This window comes from Rhinolophus sinicus, chromosome 7 (assembly GCF_057876585.1).
Source record: "Rhinolophus sinicus isolate RSI-liver-muscle chromosome 7, RSI-T2T, whole genome shotgun sequence".
Lineage (NCBI taxonomy): Eukaryota > Metazoa > Chordata > Mammalia > Chiroptera > Rhinolophidae > Rhinolophus > Rhinolophus sinicus.
The window spans coordinates 34,481,094-34,503,056 of NC_142507.1; the positions used below are offsets into that span (position 1 = coordinate 34,481,094).

The 21,963-nt window shown below is 36.6% G+C and overlaps 1 protein-coding gene across 1 annotated transcript in view; it reads right to left on the reverse strand.

The window, feature by feature from the left end:
* Window positions 1–974: 974 nt before the first annotated feature.
* The window catches only part of DPYD (dihydropyrimidine dehydrogenase), a 797,040-nt gene continuing 776,051 nt past the window's right edge, over window positions 975–21,963 (reverse strand). Inside the window, exons 21-23 of the mRNA XM_019747023.3 lie at window positions 18,281–18,424; window positions 5,474–5,614; window positions 975–2,417 (exon numbers count right to left, since the gene is read on the reverse strand). Of these exons, the coding sequence (XP_019602582.3) occupies window positions 2,247–2,417; window positions 5,474–5,614; window positions 18,281–18,424 (456 nt within the window). The 3' untranslated portion in view covers window positions 975–2,246. The remainder of the gene's footprint in view (window positions 2,418–5,473; window positions 5,615–18,280; window positions 18,425–21,963) is intronic.

The window sequence follows — 21,963 nt, forward strand, 5'->3', positions numbered from 1 at the left end:
TGATCTCCTGCTGGATGGAATATTGTGATTTTTCCTTCTTCCTCTATCTGAGTCTCTCTGCAAACCACACATGTAAAATTGAACTATGCTTCCTATAAAGAACATGAATAAGAAATGCTTCATAGTGTAAAGCAGAAAGTAGACACAACGAAAAGAAATGTATGTGAAAAACAAACTTGTAAAATCATGGCTTACCATGGCTAACTCCAAGCCCTGGTCACTCGTAGTTCTGCAAAGTAGTTCCAGAGAAGTGAAAGCACTGTGTGTACTCTTTCTCAGAGGAGGATGCAAAGGTATAAACCACTTTTTCTTTAATCTCTATTAAGGGAATTTCTGCCCGGCAGGAAGTGTCTTGAAGAGGACTCAAGCATATGTGCCCTGGATGTCTTTTCATAAAATTCCTAAAAGGCTACCTGATGAACTACCAGAGCAAAAACCTCTCATCATATGAGAGAGGTGATAATGCATTACGATGGCATCCACATGGCTCTGGCAAATTTCTTTTCGGGACAACCTGAACTCTTTGCTAAGCTGTTACCATGTCTGTAAGGTAAAATGCCCCGAAGGTGACAAAAGCGAGCCAGTCTATATGAGTTCTTAATATCTCACCACTATTGAAGGAGTAATATTAAGTGACATGGATGTTTCTTATAGTGAAGTTGGCACCTTCAGTGGTGGCTGCCAGTTTCCATTTATCTCTGCCCATGAGCTGTCACAAGAAACCTGGCCTATGTCCAGTGAAAGACGCATTTGGCAGCGTAGAGTTGAACTCTGTATGGAAACCTGGGTAAGAGGAACAGGAAGTGAAACATTGAAATAACTACACTGTCATTACCCACATTAGAGTTCAACTAGGATTATGTATGCATTTGGATGGAATTCACTGCAGAATTAACCCCAAACTTCCCCACCTCAAAGTCTAAATGGTTGGCATGCGATTGTATTTTCAAAAGAGGCAGCAAAAGACCACGATGTTTACAATGCTTTTTGAAATTTTATTTGACATCATTCAGTCATATAGATTTTGTGGTAAATGTTCATTTCTAAAAGTGTGTAATCAAATATTTTATTTTTCTTGCATTTGTCATAGAAATATGCCACAGATTGTTACTTAAAGATTTACTCCTTATGAGTTCATATGTATATGCCACAAATAAAAGATAAATGAATTTATATGGTGCTATTTGCTGATTATGAAAATAGAGAAATGTAAAAATAATGTTTGGCAATGATAGATAAAATATTTTTTATTGCATTACTTTTGAAATTTAATATAAGCACTAAAATAGAGTAGTCAAATGGTTTTTGAACATTTCACATATATTGCTAATACTATACTTTTCATTCTTGAATAATGAAGCACATGAACCACTCACTGCTGTATAATTTGGGTTTTGTTCAAGCATTAATTGCTATAATCATGAAGATTACTATTAAAAACAGAGCATATTTGTGCACAGCAAAAGAGTGGTTTTAACCAGAGTTCCATTCTAACATTTTGTTAGGAACATAGTTTAAACATTTCAATAAGAAGATCATGTTGATTCGTTAGTGGCATTTGGACACCTGCCTCAAGCATGAGTGGTGAATAGCACAGAGTAATATGAATGGTTACTAAATACTCTTGTTTTCAGTATCTAGCACCAAAAAGAAGCTATTTCAGTGAAGGAGCCTTTAAAAAGTTTTGCAAACCAAACCCTCTTTGGCTTTCTTTTCCTGACACAGTAAAAAATTATTTGTCTTTCTTCATTTATGCTTTATGGAGCTAATTATATTTGCTTAGAAACAGTGTTAAAATTAACTGTAACTTTTAATTATAAAATGTTTCCTTGGAAACATTCTCCTGTATGTTAAATTGTACTTTGTTCTAAAATACTTAATTTTACTTAGAATTAGAAATCAAAGACAGAGCACAGCACAGGGCAATTTAGAAATTGTTGCATCAGTTGCCATAAAAAATTAATATTTTTCACAATGGACAACTGACAGTGAACATCCAATTAACTGCGACACAGTTATTTAACAAGTATCTTCAGAAAATAATTATTCTATTTTTTGACCATTAATTGAATGGTCACTGGTAGCAGACATTTTTAAAATTTAGAAATTTATTTAGATATTATGTATTTATCTAGAAATTATGTGTGTGTTTCAGTTTAGAAAGAGCTGCACATAATGATCACAATTAAAAAGATAAGCATATGTGGATGACCGCGAAGTTCACAGCCACTGCTTCACAAATCACCTTAACACACTGGATTCGCTGCTAAGGGCAAGCCTCTCTTTGGTTCATAAGGTGTTGTCCTGGAAACCATTTTGAGGCAGTCGATAACAGGGCAGACGCTGACACACAGAGTGCAGCCTGTGCACGCGTCGGTAATGGTGGGCAGGTGGGTTTCGGCATCAAACTGTATGGCCTGCAAACACAAAGAAAGAGTATACTGTCACTGCCACAAAGGTCGAGAAGGCCCCCGTTGTAGCATGAACGCTCTTCTCCACTGCAGTGGAGCTGCCCTGGGAGACAGCTACGCAGGACGCTGTGGTGCAGCTATAGCAACAGTTGAGCTGCCGGAGAGGAGGGGAAAAAAGACAGAAAAGAAATCCATTTAAATTAGAAACACAAGGTTTAAAATTCCTTAGAGATATTTTTCTTGTGTCGTGTGAGGGAAAAATTACATAACATAGTCACTCTCCAGTGTCCTTGTTTCTAAGAGCTCAGGTCCTTCTACCCCACCAGGATGGGGTGTCTGCTACCTGAGGATGGTGGGGCGCTTTCACACATCCTCTTTTTCCTCCTCACACTCCTGGTCAGTGAAAAATGTCACCATCAGATGGGGCAAGGAATGCACTTCTTTGGATTTCAAATTACATGTGTAGTTTTTATAAGGAAGCAGTAGGAAAAAATTAAGAGCCAGCTTTGAGGTTTGAGGATTTCCAAACTCATTCTAGGTGTAGTCCCACCGCAAAGGGAAAAAGCACTACAAGACGGAGAGCATGGACACCTGGCTTGCAGGCCCCGCCTGACACTCACTCAGCCGTGAGAACCAGGAGAGGCCTTCAGCTCGGAACCGGGTCAGGATTTTGAGAAATTTGATAATTTATTTCTCCCTCTCTCCCTTTCTTTTTTTTCTTTTTCTTTTTCTTAAACATGATGCAACACATAATAAAACACCTAGCATGAAATTTACAATTGAGATTTTAATTTAAAATCATGATGACTATTTGCCTGTTAAGAGAAACATTTCAATGGTGGAAACAACTTGCAAGAATTTCCATCTAGGAGGACGTTAGGGCCGCTATGTGGGGCCAGAGGGGACTCAGGGCATGTGTCTGGTCCTTTCAGTTGCAGACAAGTACAGTGTCCTTTCTCAGACTGCACACTAATTTGGAGTGACGAGGTAGGGGCTGAAGAAAACTGCAGGGACATGAAGTCCCACTGTCCTCCAGATACTCCTTGAAGCCAGGTCTGCAAATCTTACAGTTTCAAATAATTACCTGATGCTGATTTTTTCCCCCTGTGTCATAAACAATGTGTTATAATCCAATGCAAAACAATTATTTTTGTTTGAAGATTTCCATCCCCCAAATGAAACTACTTATAACTAGAATTCTTTACTCTTTTATACACATAAAATTGAAAATGGTCTTATTAGAGTGAATTATGTCAGATTAATACATATATATATATATATATATATATATATATATATATATATAGTTTGTCCCATTATATTAATATATACCGGGGTGCCAAAAAACATATATACATGACTTGTATTTATCTTTTGTTATCAGTATATATTGAGTATTATAATTTTAATACAGTTTTTTCCTTTCTTAAAATGTGTATTCATTTTTTTTTTTTTTGTTTCTCTCTTTCTCTCTCTCTAAGTACTATATCTGTACAAGAACTGTAGTTATGACAAACCATAAGAAAATTTGTCCACACAAATTGTTGCCATGTTTTGTAGAATAACATCTTGGATGGTTATTTGAATGAGTAAAAACTGTTTCTTCTCTTTATGCACACTTTTATACAGAAGCCCTTGATGAAAATAAAAATTATGTCTTAGAAATCTCATACTTTGAAAACGCAAACAAAAATATTACATTCAGTTGAAGATTTTGATTTTCTATTTTTTATCTTTTTGAGATAGAAGAGTCAAAGGATGACTTTCAAAATCTTTTAAGTGCATATGAGCTGTGATTTTTTTTCCCCTCATTAATAAGATTAGTTTTTTGTGAAGGGCTATGTAGGCTAGAATTCTAAGGTGAGAGTCATAATTTAAAAGATTTAATATATTTGAGCCCTGATGTTATGATTTTAGTGATAGGAGTTCTTGACTTATCTCTGATTGGTTAATTAGAGGAAAGATGACATGCAAGTGAATATGATACGATTAGCATTTTCAAAATAACTGTTAGAAGAGACACCTTTCAACTAGAACAAAATATGATACATGAGTTAAAAATGTGGTCTAGAACTAATGTCAAATTAAGGCAGAAGAGATTTAAAAAAAAAAAAATATGTCTGTCATATCTCTATTAGATGGTCAGAAGAATAATGCCAAATCCCATCATAAGCAACAAGGGACCTTCCTTCAGGCTGCATAAGGTAAATGAACTTTAATTTTTACAAATACGCCATTTTATCTACCTTGAAAATTCCATTTACCATCTCAAAGATATCTTACTTTACTTTGTTATACTCCATTATAGCTTAAAAAGTTTTATGAAAATAATATTATTCCGCAGTTTGTAGCCTGAAGACAGTTGAATTCCCACTTTTTCTGTATTGCCCCAGGGCAGACTCTGAGCTGAAGGGCAAGGAACTGGATGAATCTGTGGTTCACTTCGTGTGGTAGTAATGCAACTTGTTGGCTTTTCCTGTTCCCAAGCTACACAACTAGTTGGTGTGAAAGTGCATTTTCATTCTAACTGTAGCAAAAGCCCAACCAATAGTGAATGGAAGAGAATTCTTTTTTGGTAGAAGGAATCAAGTCCTTTCAGGGTAATAGAAATAAATGGGTTTTCTTTTTCCTTCCTTGTGTATTAAAACAATGGGTAAGTTATTTAAATGTCTAATCACTATGTTGAATACCTGAAACTAATACAATATTGTATGTCAACTGTAATTGAAAAATAAATTGTTTAAAAATAACGTAATGTTCCCTATTTTCTATAATTTTGTGACTTTCTCTTTTCGGTTGTATTTTTCCCTCCAATTTTGTAGATGATGAAATGACATTAAAATAATACTATGCATTGAATAGTGGCATAGTTAGTATAAGGTATGGCTTTCCTTTAAAAAAAAATACTATGCTTTGAGGGTGAGAGGACAGATATGCCACTGCTGAGGTGCAATATTTGTCATGTCTGGTCTGAATCGCAGACTTAGCAACAGAAGATGCTTTCTCCTACAAAAGCCAGAAAAACATGCTTCATAGCATCCTAATTACAGCGGAATTCTTACCTGGTAGCCAGAATCATTACAGGTCATGTAGCATTTGCCACAGTTGATGCACATTTCTTCATCTATCTTAGCCACAACTTGCTCTGCGCTGCTCAGCTCACCAAATGCCCCAAGGTACTGCAGTGCCTTTCCAATGACATCCTAAAAGAAAGGCATGGAATTACTTATAATATTCATTTTAAAACATTACCTGGTAATAATTAATATCAGTCCATGTTTCCTTGTTTTCATATGTTGATGCTTTAAATAATTAGGAGGCTTTGGATATTGTAGTTCTCATAGATACACCTTTTATAATTGTAGCTTAAATATTCCTGTCTTCTGAAAGATGGATATATATATATATATATATATATATATATATATATATATATAGATATATGGCTTAGAAACGCAAGAGCTAATTAAATGCATTCAATAAGTTTTCTACTAGACAATCTAAAAGAATGCTTCTGTGGACAGAAGAAATGACACCCTTTTCAGCGGTCGTGGCTTAATTTTTCTCAATTTTGGACTTTGAAGGATCCAAAATAAAGAAAAACGACAAAGGATAATGTACTTCTACTAGAAAACTAGATTCCTAGGAATGAGGGGAATAAAAATACTATGCATTTATAGCACTGCATTTGGATTCTAGATTTTCATTTAGAAAAGTGCTTTGATAGCATACTCACCTGTCATGTCTTGAAGAGTATATTGCATTACTTAAAAATTCTAATTTATGTTAATTAATTAGGTTCATCTAATAGCTAAATAAGCTGCTTGTTCACTTTTAAAGAACTAGGATTTTCTTCGTTCACTACAGAAGATTTTTCACGCGGTTACACATTGCATTGTTTCCCATATTAATTAAAAGTGTGTTTAATATGTGAAGCACAGAGACGTTTCATCAACAATAAGAAACACTTTGTTTCATAAAACAAAACAAAGAATGCAACAATGTTTGTCAAATTAGTAAGCTGTCAAGATTGTCTGCTTTTGTTTTTAACTTTTAACAGGAGAATCTTTTGTTTGAATGCAAGGTCCATATTCAAGCAGGTTTGACTCTTACTTTAAGCCACCTTCCTCTATTCTCTTTGCCATTTTATTTTCTGCTCTATTTTATGACCTTGGTTACCCTTTTTTACTTTTTCCCTCCATTTAGTTCAAAATGACAATATGCTGATGACATCGAGTTTTCAAACTGAAGCGAAGTTTACATTATTATATACAGATTATTTGTGCATCTCTCAAGGAGTCAGATGATAGAAAACTTACAATACTGTCTTCACTGTTTTTTCACTGCATTGAAGGTATAATTTCAACTATCCTGCAGTCTATTTGTACGTGGGCACTTGATGTCCAAATCAATACCTCCGTTCTGAACTGCTCTCACAAACTCAAGACTTACATTTATCAGCTGCATGACAAGCATTGTCACTAGAAATTGGTGCCTCAAATTCACCATTCACTGAACTTATCATCAACACCACAAGATTGGATCTTCCTTCTGATTTCCTTAGTTTTGTGAACAGTGTTGGGATTTTTCCAATCACTGAGCCTTGAAATTTCAGACTTACAGTTCACTCCTACTTCTCCCTACTCTACTGTCTCATCTGTTGCAAAGTCTTCCAAATCCTGGATCTGCGCTATATTTTGAATCCTTGTTCCTCACCTACTATAATCTTTGCCCATTGCTAATTAATTTCCCATTACTGCTAACACAGTGGCAAGAGCCTACTTGATAAGACTCCTCCACATGTTCTTCCGTTTCCACTCCACCCCATGTAGTGTGGTCATCTTAATCTAGGCTGCACAGCAGAAAATAAATTTCTCACTACCTTACTTAAAAAATCTGATTAATTAAACACAGGCTCACATTTAAGTCTAGCATCTAAAGCTTTCTACCAACACGTGTCTTTTGGTCTTATTTCTCACCTCCAAGCACAGTGCACTTCAGCTATACTGCACACGTCCTGCACACTGAGCACATTTGTCAATCAACTTCTCTGGCACATAAGTTTACATTGAGTCCTCTGTCTAGACTACCCTGCCTTCCTATCTCGGCTTTGAAAAATCTTATCCATCCTTCAAAGACAGCTCACATGCCACTACTTCATGAAGATTTCCTCAATCCCGCCTTCTCCTTTCCTAACCAAAAGATATGATCTTTCTCTCTTCCTCTTTCTCTTCTTCCTTCCCCTACTCCCTCTTCCCATCCTCCCTTCCTACCCTTTTTATCCTCTGTTTTTCTTCCCCTTTTGGCCTGCAGTGTTTTATCCATTAGGTGGAACTAATGACAACAGATAACTTTTAAGTTCTTACTATGTTCAGGCCAGTGCTATAATTTAAGCATTTTCTCATTTAAACCTCACATATTTTATAGATGACAAAGTGATTGAGATTTAAGGAATAAAATTCAGTACAGTTGACCCTTGAACAATGAGGGGGTTGGGGGTACCAACCCCTGAGCAGTTGAAAATCTATGCAGATTTGTAGATTTGACTCTACAGTAAAACTTTTGCACTGTATTCAATCAACTGCTGTTGGGAATTTGAAAATACTGTTTTTGATTCACGGTTGGTTGAATCTGCTGATGCAAAACCCATGGATACAAAGGGCCAACTGCATTTATTAACAAACAAACAAACAAACAAACAAACAAACAAACAAACAAACACAGATATATGTGAACCCACGCAGTTCAAACCAATGTTGTTCAAGGCTCAGTTGTGAAGGATGAAGCAGAGGCTCAAACCAGTGTTGCCAGACCTAAAATTCTATGATCATATGATCACTCTGCTGACATTCAGATGACTCATCTGTCACTTCTCTATTCAGCAGTTTCTATTTCATGTTACAGATATTTCTCAATTTAGGTTCCCACATGCAGTCTCTTAGTAGGCTTTATTCATTTTTGTGCCTCGTATGGTGTAGCGTGCTCCTGCACCTCTCTGAAACATAATGGGCACTCAAATACTTGTTAAAATAAAAACATATTTTGTTTATCTTTGTACTAAATATACAGCATAATATTAGGCACACAGTTGCATGGGCTAATTGCAATTTTATGAGATTCACAAAAAAATTTGAGCACTTCTTTACAAAATAATCATTGTTAAAGTATCTGGATATGTTTAATATTTTCTAATATTTTTTTAAGATAGTAAATGCATGAGATCATTCTCTGGCTATAAAAGGCTATTTATATATGACAGAAAATATATCAGTTAAAACAGTTCTTTCATTGAATCAGATTATGTCTTGACTAAAATCACCAGGAAATATTCAAAAGATATTTAGACAGGAAACTCCCTAAACAGTTATCAAGCTTATAAGGCTTATTCAAAATAAACAATGCATGATTGTAATAGATTTTATTGTCAGAGCAAGTTCACATTTTGTGTACATTAAATATGACTTTTGCTCTATTTTGGAGATTTGCTGTTGTCATTTATTAAAACATCATTGTTTAATGTGAAACTAAATAAAACAAAGTCCCTGGAGCCTCTATAAGTTATTAGAACTTGGTGTTAAAAAGTCCCCCCTCATTCATCATAGCTCTTAAGAAAATTAAAAAATATGTTTAATCTGGAAGATGATCAAAGAATGACAACTATTAAAAACTATTTTGGGAAAGAGTATCAAAGAAAATGAATCATCATCCTATGTGGCTGAAAGTGTGGACATTTGTTTAAAACTCAAAGCTTTCAGGTAGTACTTCTAGTATCAGTACCCTTGGGCACATGCCTTGGAATTTGGAGCTCACTGAAAGGCATGTATAATCAGAAAAGCACATATGACTAGTCTAGTCCCTCTTACACACATCTGCGGTGATCAGGGAAACTACATTCATTATTTCAAGCAGGGTGCGGATATACAGAGGTCAGACGATCTGCTGTAGCCTCCCTTGATTTGTGGAAATGTTTATGCATGAATGTATGTGTGGAGAAAGTGATGCTACATTCTTTAAAGTATAGATGATACATTTTATTTAAATGTATGTTCGCAAATATAATGTTGGGAAGGACTACAGAATTCTAGAATCACATCTTTGTCAATTAATTTTTGTTTGCGATAATCAAAAGTATTTTTAAAAACTACAGTTCAATTAACATTTCTGTTTGATATAAAGTTTAGGACCAAGGAATGAGGAACTAGAAAGCCTTAATCGTATCCCTGTTTTAGCATACTTAATTTATTATGCTTAGTATGAATTTGTTAGTTGTGACCTATTTTTTATAGGTGATTGAAGTATTTTCAAGTTGTGATTGTTATCTGTCAAGTTAACTGTTCTTTCTAGCTTTAAATCTTCTACACATCTGATTAGCATACTTTTTGCAATACCTGTAAATAAGTGTTATTCAAAGGCTAGGACCAGAGAGAAGCTGTGGGCAATCACTGTGACTTCTATCTAAAAGGGATCCAATATTTAAATTATTTGGGCCTAGTTGTTCAATAACTTTACTATTTCCTTATTTGGACTATTACCAATGTTGCATGTTCTTATTTTTTACTCCAAGTTTACTACTTGCCTAATAAATCTATCAAAATAGTAAATGAGATAATTTGATTTCTTCTCACTGAATTTATGTTGTCTTTTAATAACGTCACCCTTTGGTAATGCTCTCAAGTCAAAAGTTGAATGATCATTGCAGAATTTCACTGAGGTTATATGTCAAGCGTTCTGGTCTACTTATAGCTTTTCCCCACTCTTTTAATCACATCCATTTTTTTTCTTTTTTTAGAGAATCTAGGGCAACATTATTTTTTAGCAGTGTGATTCAGCAATACCATACAAAAATACTTAAAAATATATAGCATGCAATTTATTTTTGATACCCTGTATAATACCCTATGAGCCAGGAGGCTGGGAGGGAGACTGTACAGTTAGAAAAAGAAGTCTTGAGCTTAAATTCAGTAGAACTCTGATAACGAGGACCCAGTATGAATATACTGAGATGGGAGGACAGAGACAAAATATGAGACAGGAGATAAAATAGATTGGCAGAGAAGGTGAGAGAAGCAAGTAAATCAAGAGGTAGAATAAAAGCAAGTGAGAATCTGGAAATTGAAGTGAGTGAGAGAGGGTGGTGGGGGTGGGAAGGGAGCTTATTAGTGAAAGAGAGAAGTAGGTGAGGTTGGGGTGTGACCAAGGTTGGTTCAATACAGATCTGTGGCCCTGATAACCGTATTCTTTTTATGAGGGTGGGCTAAGGCTTTAAAGTATTACAGCAAGTTCTTGCCAGACACTTTGGATTTAAATACATTTAATGAAGCTAAATTTGACTTTACTATATCCTTACCTATCTTAGGCATCAACTCAAATATGTTTTCCCTATTCTTTTCAGTTCTAAGAACATTCTGTATGGAGATGCTAGAAAAATAATAGGAGTTGAAGAGTTCTTCTCTCTAATTGTAAGTTAACAGTATACCATCTGCTCTAGGCAGTGGGTGTATTTTCCTTTTTCTTTCTTTCTTTTTTTTTATTTTTTACTTTTAATAGAATATATTTCCATTTTCAGATAATTTCAGGCTTTGGCATCTCTGACCCATCCTAAAATCTTGATGCCACTCCGATGATCATCACTGGTAATTTGTGACCTGTATTTTCTCCTCTGACCATTGAATACTTAGTTATCTTAATGTTTAATCCTTTTCTTACTTAATTTAGTGATTATGTCATCAAATTTCTATTTGATAATTTCTCATTCTTCTTGATACATCTTCAGGTTAGAGTCGTTGATTACAGGATTGTTTTCTATGAACGTTCTGAAATTATCTGAAAATGGAAATATGGATGTACTAAAAGTGGGATACTTGTATATCTAAGCTCAGACTTCCTTTCTGTGGCCTAATGAACTCTAAGATGATTGGGTTTACTTTCCTTCTCCTTCAAGATTCCTTCACTGCCATTTCCCCCAAACAGGTTTTTATAAGGAGCCAGAAATAAGCCAATGCAGCAAGTCCCCTCACTGATTCTTTCTCTTTTGTGAGATTAAATTTCTAACAAGGTGTGGGGACAGAGTCCCAGAGAGCAGTTTCCAGGCTCTAGGCCTTGCGTGGGGAGGTGCTGGCTTAGGTGGTGAATAACCATCAACTGTGATTGGTTGGCCATCAGCTGTAACCGGTTAGCCAATTGGCTACTGGTGTAACTGGGGGGCTGCGTTGATTGGTTGGTTGGTTGGCAGGCAGAGAAGTGAATGGCGGACTGTGGATCGTGTGGCTACTACTGCGGGTGTCTTGCCCCAGAGAGAATATAGTGGTCTGACTCCCCTACCTATGGCTCCGTGGGTGTTCCTTTTTGGCCTCACCATATCCTGTGTTCTTATGTGGGGAGCGGGACCAGAGGCCCCGCAGGGCGCCCTGCGCGACACAAGGCCATTCAATAATTTTTCAGATGTTTTGCCTTTAGTGGAGTGAGATTTTCATCTGAAGTCTGTAAAGGCTTACATTGCTCCTCTATCTTGCCTGTCCACATTAACCATCTGGTTACGATGTCTCTGATGTCGTCCCAGGATAACATTTCTGCTTTTCTTTCACTTTACTCTCCTGCAGCCGCTTCTTCCATGCTTCACCTTCAGCTTTGTGATTTCCATGCATGTGTGTATCTTTCTGACATATACTGCTCCTCCCTAGCCCTATGATTAGACCTGTTTATTCCAAACAAGATATACCTTTCCACCATCATATTCCAGTCAGGAATGACATCTCAAAACGTCTGCTGAAGACTTAAGAGATGATTTTTACCAAATTTGTCCATGCTTTTTAAAGTTCAGTTTGATAATTTTCCATCTGTGATCTGTTGGTGTATAGACAACTGAGAATGTTAATGGTGCCCCCAGCCCATTTCTCTGGTATCTTCTGAAAATTGCTTGCAAAGTCCTTTGCTGTTTTTCTTTCTGTGCCATCTCTTTTATGCTTCATAGTATCTAATATGGTCTTACAGTTTTATCTGAGTACTTTTCTCTTTTCTCTCACAATTCAATTGAAATAATAAACCACTCGATCAGGCTGACTGGTCTCCTGCCAACACTTTCTTGCCAGTCTTATGAGATGCAGTCCATCTCTCACTAGAAGCAGCAGGAAGAAGAGATGAAAACATCACTAGTGCCCTTAAACCATTCATTTTCCTACCCAGAAATTCAAAGGCATTAGAGATACATTCTTGGCTTCATAAAGAGAATGAGAATTCATTCTCATATATATCAACAGAAGTGGGAAGCATTCGGGGAACTTTATAAGTCTTGGCAGACTTTCAAGTCTGTTATACGCTGCCTGGGAATAAAGCACATTTCTCATTTAGCCCAGCCAAACGCGCACACTGTCACTTCAGCTCTCCTCAGGGAGGAGACAAAGCTGCCTCCTCTTTGGTTACTTTTCAGGAGCTTCTTCAGAAGGTCCTGTTCTGTCTTTAGAAGGAGACGGTCACACGTTTTGCAGAAGCCAGCTCTCCTTTTCTTACTTTGGCTCCTTTTCCCCCCTCAGCCTTCCAGCACTGTCTTTGATTACCCTCTTCTTCCTCAGAATCCTTTTCTGCTTCCTTCACAGAATTGGCAGCTCCAGAATATGGCAATATGCCTGATAAATGCTGTGTCATTATGCAATGCAAATCGAGATGTGGGGTGGATAGAGGAAATCGACTGGATGCCAGGGCGAGGGTCCCCTGAGCCCCAGACCATTCTCTGGTGCAGGACTGAGAGCACCTGAGGCCATTTTTCAGTTTCTCAGGAGGTGAGGAAAAGCTGGATAGCATGTTGGCTAGTAGAGACTTCTTGTTCTCAAGGACCTCCTAGTCATGGTGTAACATAGGGAAGGACCACTCTTGATGCTCTAACTAAAATTCCTAGCAGTTTAATCTTTACATCTCCCCACCCTTTGTTAAGAATGATCAAGGAAACTATTATTTTCCTCATTGCTATCTGTCCATGCTGTCCTTTCTATGATTCCTATTGAACAAGGAATGAGTTTACCACTTGGACGCCACTACCTGGGTGAGGCAGACATTGTGGAGTAGATCTAAGGCCCGTAGCTTCATCCTGTTCCAAGTATGTATGAACACTGTGCTTTTCACACATGCTGATATACTTGACATGCTACCTTCTTTTTTTTCGCTGTGTGAGGGACAGCAGAGGCTAGTGCATAAGGGCCCAAGTTCTAGAGCCAGACTTAGGAATGAAATCTTGGCGCTGATACTTTCTTAGCTGTGTGACCTTGGGCAAGTTATTTAACCTGTTTGTCAATTACTTAATCAGTAAAATAGGGAAAATACAGGTATCTGATAGGGTTATTGTGAGCATTAAATGAGTTAATTCACAAGCACGGAGAACAATAACTGAAACCTCAGAAGGACTCGATAAATATTAGCTTTTATTATTAATTCTCTGCTTAATTAACACTAATTTATTAAACTCCATGTTAAATATCACCATCTTTGAGAAGCTTTCCACAATTACCCAAGGCAGAACTAATCCCTTTCACTACTCTGTGTTCCCAGAGCATTTTGTACATATTTGATTGCACTGTAAATAATTTTTAACATGTGTCTTTCTCCCTTGTTAGACTATGAGCTCCATAAGTAGAGATTCCTTTCTTCTTAAAATTCATGTTGTATTCCTAGTTTTTAGCACAGTTCCTGGATTGCAGTGAGTGCATAATAAACATATGCTAGTGCTACATCTCTACCAAGATTGTGAAAACCCTGAGCCATGGACCATGCCTTGTATGTCCTTGGTCACAGACCGGTCCTTAGCACACTGCTGGCCACATAGCAAATACCCAATAGATACTTACTGATTGAAACTGCCTACTTCTGAGGCAACAGGCCATTAAATATTATCTGAGGCATTTGAAAGGAAAAAAGAATAACAAAAAAAGAGATCTATTGAGCATGGCTTGCTTAGAAATAATATTGTTACACTCATAACCAGGGAAGATGGGGTAGATTAGAAACTTGAATGCATGACTGAAAAACTTGTTCAGACAAGAGGGGCTTAGTTAACTGTGGGACACTGTGACTCTTCCCACAGCAGATGGGGAATAATACACTGTGTTATCTGAGAGGATAAACAAAGCACTGTCATGGAGTTTAAGCTATTGAACAGAGGAATCTATAAAGAGGCCAGCACAGTGGAGGGAAGAAACAAGCTAAAATAAACAGATGGGTGGACAGAGGAAATATTAAGCACAGAAACAGATAACCCAGGCCCTCCAGGAAAAGGGGAAGAAGGAAAAATGGTATGTCAAGAATATAAACTCTGTAGGGAGAACACAAAGTAATAATGAAGCAGCAGAGGGAAGCACAGGCCATGCTTGGGGGTGTGTGCTAGAATAAAGCAATAAAGCATAAGGAGCAATGTCTGATTCACACGCAGAGAGAAAATGACCCTTACAGGAAAAGTGTTCACCTCAGTGGGCACTGAATAACCACATGGCCACGTTATGCAGATGGGGTCTGGAATAATGGGTGAAGGGGCAAAGGACTCGCATGAAAATGACAATAACCATGGCTCCTTACATTTGAATAGACCTGTGCTGTCTATAATGCTTCCACACACGTCATTTCATTTAAAACAATGGAGTTGAGGCCTTGTGACATTATCTGGTATTTATTCTCCCTCCTGCCAATCACTACCCTAGATTGTTACAATAGCTTTCTTCTTCCTCTTTTTTTTTTTTTAATTAAAGTTTATTGGGGTAGCAATGGTTAGTAAAGTTAGATAGGTTTCAAGTGCATAATTCTATAAAACATCATCTACATATCACATTGTGTGTTCAGTAGCCTTCTGACTGGTCTCCCTGCTTTTGCCCTTGTGTTGCCCATCTAGGATCTGAAATCAACACCTCAGCCAGAATGATCCTTTCAAAATTTGTGTCAGGTCGTATCATTCTGCCTTTTAAAGCCTCAATGGTTTCCTGCCAAAGACTTTCCTATTTCAGGATCTTTGCCCTTTCTGTTCCTTCTGAATGGAGTGTTCTTCCCACAGATATCTAGCCACATCGTTCATTCTCACTTTGTAAGTGTTTACTCAAATGGCATTTAATCAGGTAGGCATTTCCTGACCAACCTTTCTAGCAATTCCTATTCTCCTAATCCTGCTGTATTTTCTCCATAGCACTCTTTGGCCATACATACCATGACCATGTGACATAGTATGTATTTGATTGTTGATTAGTTGATTTGTTGATTGTCTGTTTCTCCTAACTAAAATGTAAGTGCCACGAGAGCTGGATTTTCATTTCGTTCACCACTGAATCACTAGTGACTACAGCAGTGCTGCAACCTAGTGGGTATACATCAACAATTGTTGAATGAATGACAAAATGGATATATGGGTGAATATGACAACTGTTACCAGCTGGAGATTGGAATCTCAGTGGTTACATATGAAAGATAAAATGAAACAATACCAAGTATTGCTAAGATAAGCAGTGCTTTCTGACCTCAGGACTACTTCCTCATTCCTCCTTTTTTGATTTCCCCCATGTCATCATTTTCTTCTGGTTGTTCTCCTATGTCTTTGATCATTTATTCTCATTTGCTTTGCCAGAACTTCCTACTCCCCCATAAGGTATTGGGTTAAGTAAGAAGTAAGAAACTGTATGTGAAGCTCTCATCTTGTGTCTCCCACACAGTAGGCAGGCAGTATGTCAGTTCTTTTTTCTTTATATCATCTATCACAGACCCATAAGTTACTAGAGTTCATTTATTTCAATATACTCAAATCTTTTTTCAACATGCTCAAATTTTTCTTCCTGCATCAAAAAACAAAACAAAACAAACAAACAAACAAAAAATACTACACCTGAAAACACTGAGAACAAAGACCTGATTCATTATCTTTTATTTTCTTTCAGTTAGTGGGACTATCAAAAATCTAATCATCTTAGTCTCCTTATATTCAACTCCTTATCCCTCAATATATATTGAGAATCTCTAGGTCTTAGAGGAAGAAGTAACAATTTTTTATCAATGTAATCTCTTCCTCTCTCCATAAACATGGCCACTCACCTTATCCAGGAACACGTTATAGGTAACCAGGAACATTTTTTTTCCCCTTACCTTTCTAATCCTTACCCAGTCTATAGGGCTCCTTAAATGCCACTACCTCAGAGATGCCTTCCTTGGCCCTTTCAATCTAAATTAGGTCTGAAAGAGACTTCATACATCTTGTATTTTTCCTATGTAGCTCATGTCACAAATATAATTTTATATTATTAGTGTGGTTCATTGTTTAATAACTGCTTCTTTCTCTGTTCTGTATGCTTCATGAGGACAGAGGTTGTGTCTGTTTTATTAATTGTACTACAGATGCCCAATTCCTATCATAGTGCTTGTCTCAGGGTAAGTATGCAATAAAGACTTCTGGGAAAATATATGAGCTTCTCCAAAGCTTCCAACTTGGTCAGACTCCAGAGTTTTATGTATTCCTACTTTCATTCTTGTTGATTTTATTGGACAAAATGGAAACAGTCACCTTAACTTGTTATCTCCTTCAATCTGTTCCTTCCTAACATAATAACTAATAGTAAGTACCATACATTTAGGACATATTTGGCACAGGCTAAAAGCACTTCACACATTACTTAATTCATAACCTCATGATGCAGACACTTTTATTATCTCCATCGCACAGATTAGTTAACTGAGGCAAGTTCATGCAGCTACTAAATGGCAGGGTCATAATTTAAACCCAGGTAGTGTGACAGAGTAGTCCCATGTTTAATTCAGGAAACTCTTCTTCCACAAATGTAATCTGCTAAAATCTTACAAACTTTGCTATGTATTTCAATGGGGAAAATAGCTTCTTAAGACTTTTTTATGGTCACTTTCTTTAGACATGGCTACTTACTAAAATGACACTGGTAATCCCACACTCAGCTTACTAAATGCATAAGGAATGCAGTGGGCAGAAAATCATAAGAGCTGTCCCTCCTGTTATTCAAAGTGGCTTAATGCATTGTCTGGATTCCATCCCTCCTTACTTGCCAGCGATACAGCTTCCATAATGACTCCTTCTCTGGTAGGTTTAGCTACTCTTTGCTGTCATATAAACACACTCAAGCCTAGATTATTTTAATATAAACAAACCAACCTTTGCCATATTCTCCATTTCCTCTCATCTATTCTTCTGATCTTTCTAGAGTTCCTAAGAGTATTCCACACACCTTCTTACTTTCTCAACCTTTACTTGTTCTTCAGCTTACCACTTCCAGATTCTACTTTTCACTACTCCATTGCAGCTGCTTAGGCCAAGGTAAGCTAAAATATAAAGGCTCTGAAGGTTATGCTAAGGAATTTACCTTAAGACCATGGCTAAGATGTGAGAATCTTAAGCTAGTGGTGAAATAATCAGATTTGCATTTTAAAAATAATACTCCATAATAGTTGGAGGATACATTAGATAAGAATAAATGAAGGTGGGAGGCCAGTTGGTAGAATGTTTCAGAATTCCCGGAAACAATGTGTGAAGATCTGCACTAAGGCCTCTGCAGTAGGGAAGAACAGGACAGGAAGGGAACATGAGGGATGAAAACAATAGACGCAGTGACTGATTCATGATGGGAGGAGTCATAGCACGGTATCAGGCTGCGTCTCAGGTTTCTGGCTTAGAAAAGAGGCGGGCAGGGTGCTGCTCATTGACAATAGGACTCAGGAGGGAGGGCAGGTTTGAAAGGGATGATCACCAGCCCAAAGTTTGGTGGCCCTTGTGTTCCTGGTTTACACTATCCTGGTGGAAGTCATACATTTAAACAGTAAATAAACAAAGTGCACTGCATATTTAAACAGTAAAATAGGCATATTTTTACATAAGGCTTAATTTTTACCTTGATGGTGGGAATAGGCTTTTTGGGGATAAAACAGTTTCTCTCGAGTGGTACAAAAGCTGCCTTTTCTTCTTTCAGTTTAATCTTGTTCTCTGCTATGATTTTCTTGCGCTGCTCAAGATAAGGTCCAAAACTTGGCAGTTTCTAAAAGGAGGACACACAAATAAGAAAGCATGTTAGCTCATAGAAGAGAAAAATGTAAGGATATAAACACATAAATATTATCAACAACAAATGTGTATTTTGAGATTGTTTCATGTATACTATAAAAAGGTCTTCATTCATTTTTGGGCCACTAGTCTTGTAGATATCAGATTCCATTAATTATTAAGAACACAAGAGCACAATATCCTTTCCAAATATGAATGTATTACATATACAAATGTTAATTAAAAAACATTTCTAAATGGAAAGTTTGCAATAGTAAATCAAATCCATTCACTTAAAACAATAGCTATTAGTTGGACCATTTGTTTGGTTTGTATAGACAGAAGGTGAAACCTATTGATGCTTTTTCCCTCTTCATCAGGTTTTCAGCACAATATAGATACAGCCGTAGTTCCTGACAAATGCTTTTGTCAATAGCAAAGGTACTTTGCCAAAGTTCTAATCTGTATCTCTATTTTATTGTGTTCAAATTCTTACTACATCTCTTTAAAGATTGTAACGAATGTTGATTGCAATTTACTGGAATAGATGAAAACAAAATGGTAAAAATATTGATTTCTCTGTACAGAAAATAAATTTTATTTTGCATGAAGAAGACCAAAACAAAAGTGAAAAAGCAGAGGAAATATCATAGTGCTTAAACCAGCTCCATCAGTATTCAAAATCACATCATGGAGATTTAAATCTCAAGGTTATTCAATTTTACTTTACAAAGTTCATTTACAAAGATACCTGGGTGTCAGGGAAAAATGCTAAGTGGTTTCAAGTTAACACAAAAATGCCCTCATACTGTTCATTATCACACAATTATTTCCTCTTCATTTTGTCCTTCTCCTCTTCTAGAACCTTTGATCTTCACTTTTACTGACACATACCTACTGGTGATAGATACCACTGAATTCCAAATGTTCCGTGTCTGCCTGTAACCTGGAATTGCTAGGTCTCTTTTTAAAGACTAAAAACACACTCTTTCTCTCCTGCAGAATAAAGCCCATTTATTTGCTGATGCAGGCTTGGAAAACTACAGCACTCCAAGGTTGCCCTGATCTCTGACCTAGCAAGTACTTCGGTGAAAAATCACACTTGTTTCAAAACACTGGCCTCCACTTGCAGGTTGCATAATGCCCTGGGAAAAATGAGTTCTCTGGTCCTCCAGAGATGCCAGCAGGGTAGGGAAACTGAACTTAAAGCATGTTTCAAACTGTAACTGAAAATTTATATTAGCAGAGCATATTTATGTGGCAATATCTAAGATTATTTCCATTATCAATTTAATGTAAATATGTCAACAAGTCAAGAAAATGGAAGCAATGTTATGAATGCCAAATTAATTTATATACAATTAAACTAGAACTATATACTTTGTCTCTATACATTAATGCTTTCCCAAATTACAATATTTAATGATTGCAATGATATGAAATAATACGATGGAGGGAGAGAATGTATTACATCTATTTCACCACAAAATAAATGATGCTGTCTTTTTAAAAAGCATAAAATACAGTATAAAACAAATCTTCACTGTTTATTACATACATACGCCTCTTTAATGTAGAAAAGATAATGCTTGCTTGAAATGTCCTCTTATGAAATGACTTTCTTCTGGTGAGGTGCTAGGGATTACACTTGGTGTCAAAGAAATGCCCCCAGGGTCTCAATAGCACTTTATAAGGTGATGAATGCATGTCCACATGGTATAAATCTTGTTAGACTATTGCTCTCTCCCCACTTCTGTTATACATCAAGGACACCTTAATCCTAATCTTATATTCTTGAAGATTATCAAGAAGAGTTAAGTGTTGAAACACGTGACTTCCAGTCCTAGCAGACCCCTAGGAATGGAAGGCTCGATCCCCTACTTGGGTCTTTCCATATACTCAGCACCATCTAATTCCACCTGAGAGTTCCAGAAAGGTTATTCAAAGGAAATCATTCTTGGTACTTTTTGATTCATCTTCCTTTAAACACAGCACAGAGAAAAATTTTTTCCCCATTTTGATTATTCTTTATCCAAAGGGAGATTTAAAAAAGTAGTTAAATTTAAACAATGATGATTTCAAATTGTCTCAATGATGGTAATAATAATAACAATAATAATGATATTTGAAAATCCGTTGGTGCTGAATAGAATATAGCCTGAGTAAACATTTACCAGCCTGGTATTTTCTGTAATTTTTTGCAGTCGTTGACTACATTTGTCATATTTAAATTATGCAGCCTTTCCACAGCTAACAGTGCTATGATCTAATGTGCACATTTTTTATAATTAGTCCTAAGAAGAGGTTCTCAATTTAACGTAAATATTCCCATAGGATTTTCTTTGCATGTGTGTTAGAAGAATCAGTAGAAAAGAAGGAAAACTGTTGCCAAATTTTTCTTTAAATTGAAAGCACACCCACACAAAATATCAGCGCTGACCCCTCAGCTTTCTACCATTCATCTCCAAATCAAATAGAGTCCATTTGTGTGTAGTTTCTTCCTGTTTCACAGAGATTCCAGAGGCCAAGGTAGCTTTCAAAAACTTCAAGGCTGCCATAGCATTTTGTTTCCTGCATTAGTATAAGAAAGTTAAGTGTTTTCTTTTTATATTACATGTATTAAAATGCCTCTAGGACATCTAACTACTGAACAGTTTAAAAGTTAAGTTTTCCCAAAATATAAAAGATCAATTTTCCCCTGCACCAAAGGATCACCTTTACACGTACTACCTTTAGGCATATATTTGTGTTCTGATCTTGCCAAAGAAACAAGCCAAAAGGAAAACAAAACTAAGAAAGAGTGTAGATGAATGAATCGAGTTGGCCACTGTGTGTGTGTGCAGTCAGTGATGATTAATAAAGCATTTAGTTCAAATCTCTGCCTGAACATATAGTTAATTGATTTCCTCTTGCAGGAGGAGAAGCAGCAGGAGCTTATCCTCTTCATTCATTACTTTCGTACAGAAAAAGTTGTAGCCTGTGGTAACTCAAAGCGAGAGGTTTTGAGCGTCATGCTATATTTTTTAAAGAAAGAAAAAAGTCCTTCAGGACTATCAAAAGCCGCTTTGTGACTGATGAACTGAACAAAGCTCAGAAATGGTGTGATTTTTGTTTCAATAGTTTCTCCAGGGATTCATCACTGATGAATTTGTTCTCACCAGAAAAGCTAAATCCTACTCATTTAAAGATAACAGTATCTCACGCTAAAACTGTCTCTGTCCAGATATAAAAAGCATTACGTTGCTGCTAGAAAAGTGACAACATAATGAATCAACAATGATACCTTAAGCCAGCAAAGCTTTAAGGTAAAGAAGTCTATTTGGATTATAATTTATTCATGGATCAATCTAAAGGTAATTGAGCATATTACGAAGTAGAATAGCATTCTTGTTTCTAATAGAAACAGGCACTGGTATCTTCTAGTTTAAATTGCATAATTTTTATGAGAATGGCAGCAAGTTGGCTAATAGCACTGGTCTACAGTGCTGTAATGAATCAACTCTATTTTCCTAATCATACTCTTATCTGACTGAT